General features: G+C 43.7%; 1 protein-coding gene across 8 annotated transcripts in view; it reads left to right on the forward strand.

Annotated features, from left to right (window-relative positions):
* FUBP3 (far upstream element binding protein 3) overlaps positions 1–9892 on the forward strand; it is a 61013-nt gene extending 51121 nt beyond the window's left edge. For all 8 annotated transcript variants that reach the window (XM_082207363.1, XM_082207366.1, XM_082207359.1 and 5 more), the window contains 6 exons: positions 554–714; positions 1768–1841; positions 2508–2584; positions 4369–4440; positions 6512–6639; positions 8254–9892. In XM_082207363.1, coding sequence (XP_082063489.1) covers positions 554–714; positions 1768–1841; positions 2508–2584; positions 4369–4440; positions 6512–6639; positions 8254–8262 — 521 coding nt within the window. In that variant the 3' untranslated portion in view covers positions 8263–9892. The remainder of the gene's footprint in view (positions 1–553; positions 715–1767; positions 1842–2507; positions 2585–4368; positions 4441–6511; positions 6640–8253) is intronic.
* The last annotated feature ends 4548 nt before the right edge of the window (positions 9893–14440 follow it).

Raw genomic sequence — 14440 nt, forward strand, 5'->3', positions numbered from 1 at the left:
AGCATACAGCCCTTCTTTAATTTACTATCATGCCAGATTCAGGGGGGCACTAAGGGGCAAATGGGTGGCAGTGAGATGTAAATGACTATTTGAGAAGGGGGCATCATTGGATCGGTTTAATCAATTATGTTGGGTAAATTACAACTAAATAGTTTTAACTGTGTTTTGAATAAATATGCCATTAATTGTTACTGTTTTGAATTTCATTGTGTTATTAGCTCTCTTAGTGGATTGTGCAAACTGCTGTTCTGAAGAATGCTTTTTATAGGGGGCACTGGGGGTGAGTTTATAGAACCACAGAGCAGGGTGGTGGGCCAAAAAAAAGTTGGGAAACGCTGGTTTATCACTGTGTGTTTGTTGCTACTGGGGCATGATGGGAATTGTAGTCCAAGATAGTTGAAGGACATGGCAGTGTGATGAAGACAGAACTAATCCATGTGATTGGACCTTCCTCCTTCTCTTTCATGCACTCACGATAACTGCTAAATATATAAAGTAAAAGTCTGATCATGTTCCCTCTCCTTTTTCTTCCTCCCCTCTTTCTTCTTTGCAGGAGGAGAGAATATCAAGAGCATAAACCAACATTCTGGAGCCCATGTAGAGCTCCAGAGAAACCCGCCTCCCAACACCGACCCTAATGTACGGATATTCACCATTCGGGGCATCTCCCAGCAGATTGAGCTTGCAAGACATCTCATAGATGAGAAAGTTGGTGTAAGTTGCTTTCCCTTCCCCATCTACTTTCTTCTTTGTTTTTTAAAATAAAAAAAATATTTTGGAAATTGCAGTCCAATGAAGAACAAGACTAGCAAAACAATGTCATTGTTACAGTATACAGCTAGAAAGAAGTGATAAGTATTGAAATAATAGAATCATATAATTGTAGAGTTGGAAAAGGACCCCAAGGGTCCAACCCCTTGAAAATCACTATCCAATTGGTCTATAACAGGCATAGGCAAACTCCGGCTCTCCAGATGTTTTGAGATTACAATTCCCATCATCCCTGACCTCTGGTCCTGTTAGCTAGGGATGATGGGAATTGTAGTACCAAAACATATGGAGGGCCGGAGTTTGCCTATGCCTGTTCTATAAAAAAAACCCACCAGGATCAAAACATCCACCGTGGTCATTCTCCTTCAGTACTTGAGGCTTTTTTTTTATTTGCAAAGGTGGTTGGTGTTTTTGCCGGATGCTGAGTCCCAGGAAGTGATTTGGGGCACCATTGTTCCCATTGTACAGATGCGGAAACTGTTCTGAGGTCTAGAGCCAGTGCTGGGGAAACCCAACAGCCCCATTCAGCACGTCCTATGCATCTTGCAGAAGAACTCTGGGATTAATTGCCAGCTGCAATCAGACAGGCAACTAACGTCACAGTGCTCAGGCACCCATTTGAAGGCATTTTTATTTGAGAAGGCCTTACCCAGTGGGCGGCCCAATCCCTTACGTAATATTAATTGCATATATGCAGATAGGTGTTTTTTTACTGTTTTTCTAGAATTCATAATATAGGGATATATTGCTCTTAGTGGTTTCAGGGAATGATTTTACTGTTTGTTTTTTAATAAAGTGGGCTCTGCATTGCTTGTCCTACTTTTATCTTGTACCCCTCTTTGAACAGCCTCTGGCTGTGAAGCTGTTTATAAATCTGTAAAAATGAAAGAGAATTAAATTCTTCGAGAAGCTTTCCTCAGCACCTTAAATCTCAGGTGCAGTCTCACTAAGTCTAGACAGAGTGGTGAATAAATTACCTGTTTGTTTTTTCTCCAGGGTACTGGTCTGGGTGGTCCTGGAGGTTTTGGCCAGAGCCCCTTCAATCAGGCACCTGCTACACCTCACCAAAAGTAAGTAGTTTACTTGCCTGCTTTCTCTTCACCATTAGGCTGCTCCCCCACCCTCAAATAGGATTGTAGGTGTGATTGTCATTGAGCAGCATCCTTGGTCTGCAATGCTTTTACAGAAGAACAAGAAGTCTGTGCACTGCCCTGATGAACTTAATTAAAATCTGTAATTTTGAGGCTCTGGGAGATGGGAGTTGGGGGCAGGGACTGTGGCCCTCCCAAGTGTTACTGGGATGCCTGTCGCCACATGCAACCTTAGAAGGTTGATAAACATAGCATGGGCTTCCCTTCCCTGTCATAAATCTCATTGGTTCCTTCCATTGGATTATTGTTTGGGCAGGAGGCCGTTTTACCATTGACTTAAATCAAGTTGGGAGACTGTTAGCTCTCCTGAGTTAACTCCCACCATTCCTGGCTATTGCCCATGCTTGCTGGGGCTAATGGGAGTTGTAGTACAGCAGCATCTGGGCATGGGAAAGGTTCTAAGAAAATACTGCACTGGAACCAGTCCCTTTTTATACCAATGTGTCAGTAGTGAAACTTATCCACACCTAATCTCTTACACAGCATGGTCTGTTTCAACACTTTTCAACAAACTTTAATCCCAACTCACCAATGTGCCTGGACCACCTTTCACTCCTCTGTTGCTAATGGCCTTGTCTTCCACAGCGGTCCTCAGGCGTTCATGACGCAGGGTTGGGGTGGCACCTATCCGACGTGGCAACAGCCTGGGCAGCAGGTTCCAAGTAAGTGTATTGTAATTGTAGAGATTGCAGGGGGACGGGTGCAAGGATCGCCCATGTTTAAGTTGATTGGGTCAGCTGTGGGGGACCTTTTACTCTCCATATGTCACTGGGCTACATCTCCCATTTACCATTGGCTATGCTGATGGGAGTCATGGTCCAATAGTATATGGAGGGCTACAGGTTGCCCACCCTGGGACTCGTAAAGGAAGCATGACTTCAAACATACAATATCTGGAGTTCCCTGTCATGCGGCAGCCCAGTTTTCTACTAGCACTTTAGCTAAACTTTGGCTAAGCAGGTGCATATGGGAACTTGTAAAAATCATAGCCACTTCATTCCTTCTCCCTCTCCCTCCGGTCATCCTGCTTGCCACACAACTCACACCAAAGCTATGGTTTAGCTTAACCCTATGTCCAGATCTAGGCTTTTGGTTTGTCTGGAGCAAGACAAACCATGAACTCAGGTTTGCGTGTTAGGCATATCTGTAGCAGCCTATTAACTTGGGCTTCCCACTCTCTCCACCCTAATAATTCCATTGTCTTTAAGATTGAGACTGAATCATGCTCAGAGCTCTGCTCATCAGAACTAACAACAAGTACCTGCTTCTTTCCCCTTCTGCCTCTGAGCAGAGGGGGCACCTTCTTCTCCCCACAGCCCTCCCCCACATGTCCTCTAGATTTTAATTTCCCCACCTTCAGTAAATTAGGTGGGGTGAAAACACTTTGCCATGGAACACAGTGTTTCAGCATGTCCCATCAAGCTTGCTGCAGACTCTGTGTCATTCTCCTTGGAAGAGAATGCTTTGGTCGAGTCCTTTTTAACTGCCCTCAACACTCTTCAAGTTAGGACTTTGCTGCCCTGCACATCGCTGTCCTCCTCTTCCCCCACCACACAACCACCCTGCTTCAAAAACTTCCCATTGCAACAGGGTGTGGAGGGGTAGTTAGGTGGTCAGAAGGTGCTATTAGTTTTTATTGCCCGCTTTCCATTAAAAATCTAGAATGCCAGCTCTTTAGAGGGAAGCCTTCTCCATAAACCCTGTTCTGGGCATGTCAGGTTGCAGCTCAGCATTTGAGCTTATCATTTGCATGCAAAAGGTCCCAAGGTCAATCTCCAGGTGAGTCTAGGAAATATGCTTGTCTGAAATTCCAGAGAGCCACTGCCAGTCAGAGTACACAATGCTGCTCTAGATGAACCAATGGCCAGACATTAACAACCAGCTTCCTGTGCTCCTGTTTAATTCAGAACTTTATTCAGAACTATGAAGACTACAACCTTAGTTTGCTTTTTTAGAGGAAGGTTCATAATTCAGTGGTTAAAGCAAATAGCTTTATGCTCTGTGAATTTGTCTAATCCCCCTTCAAAGCCATCCAAGCTGGGTGCTTAGCTATGGTTTAGCTTAGCATTACTAGCAAACTAGGGCAGGTTGTGGTAGAGAACTCCTGGTATTATATACTTGGAAGAAGTACACTCTCCACCATGAGCTACTTTGGGGGCCTACTTGCCTATCATGCAGGGCTAGTCTTGTATGTGTTGTGTTGCTGTGTTGTTGTTGTTGATTGATTGATTGATTGATTGATTGATTGAATTTATATACCACCCTATAGTCGGAGGTCTCAGGGTGGTTCACAGAATAAAATCAAAATATAAAACCACAAAATACATAATCAGAATAAAAACAACAACCCAATAACACCCCCAAGTGTAAGAAGCACTGTTCTCTGCACCTCCCACCCATTATTCTTTCTTCTCCTTTTTTCCTCTCTCCTTGGTGTCTTGTACAGGTCAACAGAGCCAACAGCAGAACAGCCAACCAGACTACAGCAAGGCGTGGGAGGACTATTACAAGAAACAGAGTGAGTGAAAATGGGTTGGGTTGGGGGCAGGTGTTGCAGTAATTAAGAGTGTTGAACTAGGACCTGGGAGAGACCAGGGTTCAAATCCCCACTTGGCCATGAAGCTCACTAGGTGACTATGGGTCAGTCGCTACTTCTCAACCTAGCCTTTCTTACAGGTTACAGGGACAGGTGGGCTGTTGTTATTACTAATTTACCCACCCTTCACCCTAAGGTCCCAGGGTGGGTTACAAGAATTAAAACACAAAATTAAAAGCAACTTGCCACTACAGAAATAAGCTGGGTTCCAAAAATATACATCTCAAGTGTCAAAACCCAGGATGAAGAAGTGCATCTACAACATTCTTGTTGGCACCTAGTCTACCTCAGAAGACAATGAAGGAGTGCTCCTTTGGGGGTGAAGTCAAACTATTGGCTGTAGAAACCGAAACGGAAGAAAAATATTTTGTTGCAGCTGGGGCAGGTGAATGCGTCTGGTTGTGCTGCTGCAGATGCATGATGGCGTTTCGTGTCTCTACACTCCTCCCAGTGGTCAATCCTCCTCTGGTCACTGCTACTCATCCATGACCTGACTGTCTCCAGGCACTGTGGTTGTCTGCTAGGGATTACCACATGGCAGGGTTGATGTTGTCAGCCTTTCAGTTCACATTTGCAGACATCTTTGTAACACAGTTGGTCTGCCTACAGACCTAGTGCCTGATGCCAACTTCTTGTAGAGCACATCCTTTGGGAGCCTGCCTAGAAGAGCACATATTCTTTTGAAACTCTGCTGGACACGTGATGCCCCAAACCTTCCTGATGTAGTGCATGTGGAAGGCATTGAAGCTACACTTCTGGCAGGTGTAAGCTGCCCATGTCTCACTACCATAAAGCTCAGTATGTAAGTTTGGTGGACCTTTATCTTGGTATTGGACGTTAGCATCATATTCTCCCATATCCCTTTGGAGAGGCAAGCCATTGCTGTAGCTGCCTTGCCAATACACTTGTCTAGCTCAGCATCAGTGGAGAGGTTGCTGGTTATGGTGGAGCCCAGGTAGACAAAACCATCTACCACCTCAAGCATGTGGTCGCCAGTGCTAATGACATCCTGACCCAAAATGTTGGTGTTCACTAGGCTGATGGTGAGGCCGAACTCCCTGCAGACTCAGGCAAAATGGTAGGTGGTTTCTGTAGTTTCCTCAAGAGTGCGCTGTCAAGGCTGCATCATCTGCAAACAACATCTTGGATGAGGACCTGCAACACTTTTGTCTTGGCGCAGAGACTTGCCGGGGTGAACAAACCCCCATTGCTCCTTGAGTGGATGTACACACCGTCTGCAGTTGAACTGAACTCATGTGAGAGTAACAAGAAGAAGAATATGTCAAAGGGAGTTGGGGTTGAGAGCACAGCCCTTCTTCAAACCACTCTTTATAGGGAAGTCACTGGAGGATGAGCTGGTTTCTGGACGGTGCTACACCTGTTCTTTGTGGAAGGACACAATGATCTTGTGGAGGTTATGTGGACATACTGTCTTGTTAAGCTATGTGAAGAGTCTCTTTGGTTGACTAGATCAAAGGCCTTCATCAGGTCTGTGAATGCAATGTGTAAGGGGTTTTCTGCTCTCATCATTTCTCTTGCAACCAGTCTTAGCAACCAAGAAAGTATCTGTAGAGTATGGAGGTAATCTTCCAGGTATTTGGGACCTGAATCATCATGGATTAAACCTAGCACCTTCTGTATTGCAAAACAGATGCTCTACCACAGTGTTGTTGCCTTTCTCCTAAAAATAAAGATTCTAGTCCTCACGAGTCTGATTTAAGTAGGAATATAAGAAGCGGATGTTCTCTGAGTCAGACACTGTCAGTAGCTCTCCAAGGTTCTGGGCTGAGGACATGCTTATTGTGCATGTTTGGGATCTTAACCCTGGGGGTTGTTGGGGGGGGGAGACGACTAATCATGATTAAAGGATGCCTGCCCTGGGTCATGGAAAGGGGCGGGATCAGGGTTTGGTGGGTGCATTTGAGTATTTTCTTACTTGCTTCCTCTGACGCTTGACTCTTTTTTGTTCTTTCTCCACCTCCTATCCCTCCAGGTCACGCTGCCACTGCTGTGTCTCAAGCCAGCTCCCAGCCTGACTACACGATGGCCTGGGCAGAGTATTACAGACAGCAGGCTGCTTATTATGGGCAGACATTAGGGCAAGGCCAGGCCCACAACCAGGTGGGTCTCGCTTCTCTCTGCTGTATCTACACCCTTCTTCCTGATAGCTGTTTCCTTGCATAGTTTAGTCATGAAATAATTTCACAGAAACAACCAGCCCTGTGTATTTTACAAGATCGCTTGTGACATATCAGCAACTGCCCGCTCCCAAAGAATCACCTCCCAGTTTTTGAAATGTTTTCTGCAAGGGGTGACTGCTTTCCAAGCCTAGTTTACCAAAGTTTAACTTTGTTTAAACTTGAAACTTAGGTGTCCCCCCCCCTCTCTCATAACACTGGAACTCATGGACAGCCAGTGATGCTGAACATTGGAAGATTCAGGACAGATGAAAGGAAAGGACTTCTTCACACGGGGCATAGTGAAACTGTGGAACTCACTCCCACAGGGGGCAGTGATGGTCACCAACCTGGATGGCTTTAAAAGAGGATTGGGCAAATTCGTGGAGAAGGGCTATCAATGGCTACTTGCCATGATGGTTATGCTCTGCCTCCACAGAAGCAGTGGCACTTCTGAATACCAGTTTCTGGAAGCTGCAGGAGGAGAAAGGGCTTGTGCTCAAATCATGTTTCCCACAGGCATCCATGTGACCACTGAGAACCAGAGGCTAGACTAGAAGGACCATTAGCCTCATTCAGCTGGCTCTTCTTATGTGAAGTTTTCCAAACTTGGCTTAGCCTCTTCTGGACCTGGTGAAAGCAAAGGCCAGAATGTTAATAGTGCAGCTTGTGTTTCCAAGTAATGGGCTCCCTGCTGGCAAGCAGCTGGTTTTCTGTTTTCCCAAATTTTCTGAGAGCTGAGGTTTGTTTGCACTCCTCTTTTCTGAATTGAAATTGAAGTCACACTTTGCTCGTACACTTTAGCTTTTTAAGGTGGTGTGAGGTAGCATGGAATACTTGAGAATTGCCACCCGCTACATTTCTGTGCAGAGGCCAGTGGTAGATGTCTCCTAATTGGAGAAGAGGGGGTGCTCTTACCCACTCCCCTGCCTTAAAGCCCTCACCCCGAGGGACTGTAACTCAGTAGTAGAGCATCTACTTTGAATTTTTATTTTATTTATTTTAATTTAATTTATAAACCACCCACTCTGTGCGGCTCACAGCATATGTTGAAACATACTAAAGCATCAGACATTTAAAACTCCCCGTTACAGAGCTGTCTTCAGGTGTCTTCTATAAATCAGATAGTTGGCTCTCAGATAGTATGTAGAAGTTCCCAGGTTCGATGCCCACTGGCATCTCCACCTAGAGCTGGGAGCTGCTGCCATTCCCCCAAAATAATGACTCTTCCAGACAGAGGCATCCTTCCACCTCTTGCATGCAGCAGGGAAGCTGTTGCTCAGATCAGGGAAGGGCGACCCTGTGGCCTTCTAACTGTTGCAAGACTCGTTCCCATCACACCTGAGCACCGACCATGCTCACTGGAGCAGGTGGGAATTGCAGCCCAACAACATCTGGAAATCCACACTGGTTAGCCACCTCTAAACTAGGTGTGCCTTCCCGGTCTGATCCAGCAAGGTGGTTCTTGTGTTCTAAAATGTTCTTGAAAGTTTTCTTTCTTAACATTGGTTTTTCATTTTGTCTCTCTCTTCCCTCCCCCCCTTCCCCCCCTTTGCAGGAGCAGTAGAACAACATCCTTGACTCTTCTTTGTTTGTTATTTTCCCCTCCCTGCCCCCCCCCTTTTCTCTCTCTTGCTCTCTCAGAATCATTGTGGAAACAAACCTTTTTGTAACAGAGGGTTTCTAGATTTGCACCATTTTGATGAAGAAATCTTGCTTTGGTTTTTTTGGTGAAACACTAGTTGTTAGGATAATCTACACTGAACTTTTTTCTAAGAATCAGGAACAATTAGTAATGTACTTAACTTTATGGACTTTGCTGGGTAATCTGTTTTGGGGAAATGTTAATTATTTTGGGGAGGCTTTTTTGTTTGTTTTCCAAATTTATAAGGAAAAGAAGAGAGAGAGTAAGAAAATAAGTGAAACTCCAGGGTCCTTTTTTGGGGGTTGGGGGGAGAAGCCAGAGAATAACCATCATCGAATCTTACCCCAGAGCTGTGACATTTCAACAAGTGTTTTTAGTCCCCGCCCCCCCTCTTATTGTGTGTATTCCACCCCCTTTCTTCCACCTTGTTTAAATCTTTTCTGTTGTAACAAAAAAAGGCTTGGAAGTCTTAGGTGATATGTAACAAATTAAAAAAAAGTAAGAAATTTTTGAAAAACAGTATTTAAATATTCTTAAATATGTAAATTCATTAAATATATGACTTCTAATTTCTTGTATCTTGGCTCTTTTTTATTTTATTGCATTTTTAAGAAAAGAAACTGAACTATGGTATGTTATTGTAATTAATTGTGTGAATTCTTTTATCAAGACAGTTACTGTTTGCTGTCAGGCTGGTTATCAAGGGGGGAATTTTTGTAGGGGGGGGCTGTATAATTTTTAGAGATCTAAAGGGGTAATATAAAAAGATGTGTTTAATTTTTTTTTAGCAATTTTATTCTGCTTTCCATGTTCTCCATTTTCTGGTTGCATCTGCGTATCTAAGACCTCCAAGCTTTGTCTAAAACAAAAAACACACAAAAACAAAATACTTTTTGTCTATTTCAGAAATAAATACTCTTATTTTTAATATTAAGATAAAACTGCTATTATTAGTACTTTTAACAAACACTGTGGAACATTAAGTCATATAAAATAGTAGTAACTATTTTTTAATTCCAGGGTGTGTGTGTGTGTTTGCTTTCCCCCACCCCTCAATTTTTTTTGTTCGTTTATAAGTATTTTCTTATCTTAATATTTGTTGAAATTTTACCTAGAGAAATAAAAAAATAAATAAATCTAGTATTAACCCCAGGTATGCCGCTGAATACTTTTTTGATTTAATAAAAGGGATATTATGGTTTCCAATGTTTACTTGTAGTGTTTTCTTGTACAGATAACAGTGTATTTTTAAAGGAGAAAAAAATAATAATAACGGGAAGTAAAGCTATTTTTTCTTGACATTTTTAATTGACCTGCGGGACATTCCGTTTTGAACTGTACTGAAGTTATTGTTCTAGGATCCTTCCCCCTCCCTGATTTCTTTATAATGCTTGAAATGTCTAACTATAGGTAAATGCAATTGGATAATATTGAGCATGATGTGTTTTAAACAAATGAAAAATTGTTCTTTTTATTTGACTGACAGTTGCATTTTACACTCTCTCTATAATAAAGCAAATCCACAAGGAAACTTGTGGGTTAAGTATTAAAAGTCTGTTTTTTATCACTGCTCCATTACCTGGGGGAAAAAGATGACATGTAGAAGCAGCATTAAAAAAAAAAAAAAGTACGCCTCCCCATCCTCTCTATTTTATCTTTTTTTGCGGGTTTGTGTGTGTGACTAGCTTTTTTAAAGGCTATATTATAGTGCTGTTAGCTCCCAATCAAACCTTTCATTCTTTGTGAACTGTGTTGAAATTTCACACCTAGGTTCTCTTGCAACCGCAGAGCTGCAAAGGTGGTCTCTCCTTTCCCTCCCCAAAGTAAGGTGGTTATGGAACAGCCCCAGAGCAAGGAATCATCTCGCTAAAAGGAGGCATGTTATAAGCAAAAAAAAACCCTCATATGATTTCCTGCTTCTCTTCTCTGCAACTCAAACTTGGGGAACAAGGTGGCATTTTTTTCTGCCTACCACTCTCATTTCTCCCCCTCCTTTCCCAGTCAGAACCCTCCTAATTTCAGGTCTGCAATTCTGGCCCCACTTACCTGCAAGTAAACCCTATTGAACCCAACAAGTCTTCCTCCATGGGTTGGCTGTGGCTCAGATTACGGTGCAAAATGCTGCTGTATTCCCCCCCGAGTTCTTGGCATAAAACTCCTTTCCTGAAGATTATTGTATCATTACCCCTCTTAGTAGCTGTGTGTGTGTGTGTGTGTGTGTGTGTGAGAGAGAGAGAGAGAGAGAGAGAGAGAGAGAGAGAGAGAGAGAGAATGAGAATGGATTTGGTTGTGTGGTTTTTTTTAATGTTTTATTTATTGTTTATGACTGCTTTTCTTATCATGTAATGTGTTCTGTTCATGTCGTAAGCCACCTTGAGCATGCTTTGACCTATGGAAAGGAGGCATACAAATAAAATTACATATGTTGGTGTGTGTGCATGTGTGTGTGCATGTCTGTCCCCTTATTTATCCTCCCCCCCAAAAAAAAAATCCCCCCCTTCTGTCAATCTAGATTGAATGTGTCCCTTTTTCTTTTTTGGGATTAGAGAAACTTTTCAACTGGTTTCCCAACCCAGAAAGAAAAGAATGAAACCCACCATCAAGCTTCATCTTCTCTCTCCCCCCCCCCCGCCCCACCCATTTACCTCCCCAACCAGCCTGGCATCTGTTCACTCTTTTTAAAAACACACACACACGACCCCATCTGCAAAAGTGGCAACTCGGGGGCCCGGTTGAAAGCCGGAAGAAAGGAGGGGTTGGGTATGGCATCTCTTCAATACACCTCCAGAGATTCGAGAGGCACATATTGAAAGATGGGAATGGTAATAGCCACTTGGGCAGAAGAGAAGAAAAGCCGGGGGGTGGGGCGGCGGATGGACGGACGGTTGGTATGCAACAGGGAAGAGGAGGTATAAATGCTGATGATGGGGAATAAGGGGGGGGAGGACATTACGGAGAAGACTTCCTCCTAATTCATCTTCCAAGCTCGCTGCCAAAAGAGCATTTGGTAGGTTTCTCAGGGAGCAATTGTGTGATAATGAACCCAAAGGTGTCCTTTAATTGAAGACAGGAGCATTGCGGCTCGTCCAACCCGAGACTCATAAATGGTCCAAGGGAGAGAAGCTAGGGAGGATGCATTTTCTTAAATGTATCTGTAAGTACACATGAGATAGCAGCTCCCTAGTGGAAATGTCCATAATATGAATTATGGAAACTGGCTTTCATGCAGCCCTAGTCCTCCCACTCCCCCACCCTTTAAATATCGAGTGGGTGGGGCAACCTACTTTCGCTAGGCCCTCGGAACTGGGCCGGCCATTAAGAATGGCGCCTCATGGAGCCGAGTTTTTCATAAGCAGTCTGGTGTCAGGGAATAAGTATTTTAAGTGCTTGAAATGTTACCAAATCGAGCAATCGATTTTTCATCTCTTTATCTCTGCCACCCCCACCCAGCACTAAGAGCTGCAGGAAAGTTGGGGGGGGGGAGAGAGAGAGCTTGGCATCCAGAACCAACTCTGGATGGTTTCGCTTTTACAGAACCATATATTTCCATTAATGTTTACTCCTGCGCCTAACTGCTGGTGACGTGGCTCATCCTTACCAGAATCATTCTGAGCTACCATCAGCACCACCCACATTTCTTACAGCCCTCTCTACACTTTCTCCTGGTCTTCTGGAAATTACAACTATATTTAGCTCTATGTTTAAAATCCCCATCTCTTTCGCTGTGAAGTTCTTCTAGTATCAGTGCCTGCAATGAGCTTTCTCCAGTATTTTTATGAACACAAGCCCTGATAAAGCAGAGCCAAAAATCCCTTAAGCAGGCTGTAGCCTCTATATTTTGTAGATTGCCTTCATCAGATCAATCCTGGTACATATGCTAAGATCTACATTGGGGGGATCCTCCTTGGCTGCCTACGGTTAAGATTGGTTGGGTTGGCTTTCTCAGTGATGGCCCCAGAACTGTGGACCTCTTATTTTATGACTGAAATAACCTCTGGCCTTCCAGAAATTGCTAAGCTGCATCTCCCATCAGCCCAAGCAAGCACAGCCAACAGCCAGGGCTGATGGGAGTTGTAGTTCAACATCTGGAGGGCCACAAGTTCACATACATGCAACTGCCCTATTGGTGGCCGCCATTGGTACAGTGAGCAAGAAAGACCATCCTCATTGAGGCTTCCATGTAAAAGGTGCTAATTCAATTGGGTCTTGCAGAACAGGTTAAGGAGAGGAACAGTACATAGAGACAGACCCCAATGACAAACAGATTCAATCAATTCCTGGTTTTGCTTCCATTCTCCCTGTGGAATTCTATGAGGGCAACACACAACATGTACTTCTTCATGTAGCACAGAGTTAAAACTATGGAACTTGTTCCCACAAAAGGCAGTGGTGGCCACCATCTTGGATGGTTTTAAAATAGATCGGACAAATTGATGGAGGAGAGGGCTTTCAAAAGGCTACCAGCCAGGATATCCTTGCTGTGCCTCAACAGCTGGAGGCAGCAATACTACTGAACACCAGTTGCTGGAATCTACAGGGGGGAGAGGGCTCTTGTGATCAGGTCCTGCTTGTGGGCTTCCCATGAGGGCTTCTAGTTGGCTGTTGTGAGAAGAGGATTCTGGACTAGTGGCCCATTAGCCTGATCCAGCAGGCTCTTCTTAACATTGAAACTAAGGAGGAGGAGGAAGCTGATGGGCTGTGTCGCCTCCCGTATTGGTTGTAAGCAAGAAGGCAGGCCGGTGAGGGCCAGCTGAGGGCAGAATGAGGTCAGTGGGGCAGCACCTTCTTCACCCTCCACTGGAACACCAAGATTAGCAGTTGCTGATAAATACAGCATCTTCTCAATCTCCCCCCATTCAATTTATCTGCTCCTCCATAAGAACTATCTAGCTGCTTCGAACCAAAGGTCTACTGTATACAAACCTAAGCTTCTGGGAAGCAGCTCCTCAGAACATAAAAGGCAACATCAGCTGATCTTTGGAGGATAGCTGCTGCCTCTAACCACAGAAGCTCAGTTATTTACCATGGTCTATAGCCAGTCCTCTCTGGATTTTTATAAGGTGTGTTGAGTGGGATGAAATAAATTTACCAAAGATGGGATAGTTTTCTTTCACTGGCAGTGGCTTTCCTAGCCCTACCAGGTGATGTCTTTCAGAATTGAACTTGGGACCTTTTATATACTGCTGTAGCTCTAGTCTTCATTTGAAGTGGATATTTTATTTCCATACATATTCTTTCGTTTGGATATTGTTCTGCCAACATTGCAAGAATAAATATTTATCATACTGAAAGAAAGCTGATAGCATCCATCCTCTGGGTGTCTGGATCTGACCACCTGTCCTTTTGGACTCGCACATCTCTGGATTGGGTGCACTGATGCCTGAGGTTGCAATCCTAATCCATCTTTCCAGGCATACAGGGGTGGTGGTGGTGAATATACCAATCCATCTCCCCTGCCCCCACTCAATTTTTCAATCTTAAATTCAGTTTTTCACATTTCCTGCTCAGTTTTTGCCAAAAAAAATTAAAGTTCTCATGAATGTTCATCATTTTAACATGAATTTTCCCCAACACACATTTTTTTCTGCAGTTCCAATATACAGCACACAGTTTTTGTAAAGCAGTGCTCCCTAGTAAAATGTATTTTGTATGTTTATTTTTCCTAACAGGTGTGTTAATCTGCATTCTGTACCCTTGTATGTGAATTTTTGTACACACTACCTGGCTAGAGAATTGCATTGCAAAATTCTGAGAAGTGTGGATTTCAAAGGATGGCTGCTTTTCAGTTTATGTATTGTTTCAGAAAGTGTGAATTAGGTAGGTTCACCTTTAAATGTGAATTGAGTTCAGTTCTCCCCACCCCCACCCCACATCCTTTACTTCCAGAGCACCAAGGTTATTTATGAACCCATCTTACTCTAGCTAGCAAGAGACAACAAGGCTTTCAAGTTTATGAGGCTTTCAAGCACAGAACTGCTTCAAATTTCTCCCTCTTCTCTACCTGGCAGTAAGTAAGCCCCATGGAATTCGTTCAGATATGGTAGACCAACTGTGAGGAACCCTTGGCCCTCTAGATTTTGCTGAACTCCAACTCCCATCA

Source organism: Podarcis vaucheri (genome assembly GCF_965113315.1).
Source record: "Podarcis vaucheri genome assembly, chromosome: Z".
In the NCBI taxonomy this organism is placed as follows: domain Eukaryota; kingdom Metazoa; phylum Chordata; class Lepidosauria; order Squamata; family Lacertidae; genus Podarcis; species Podarcis vaucheri.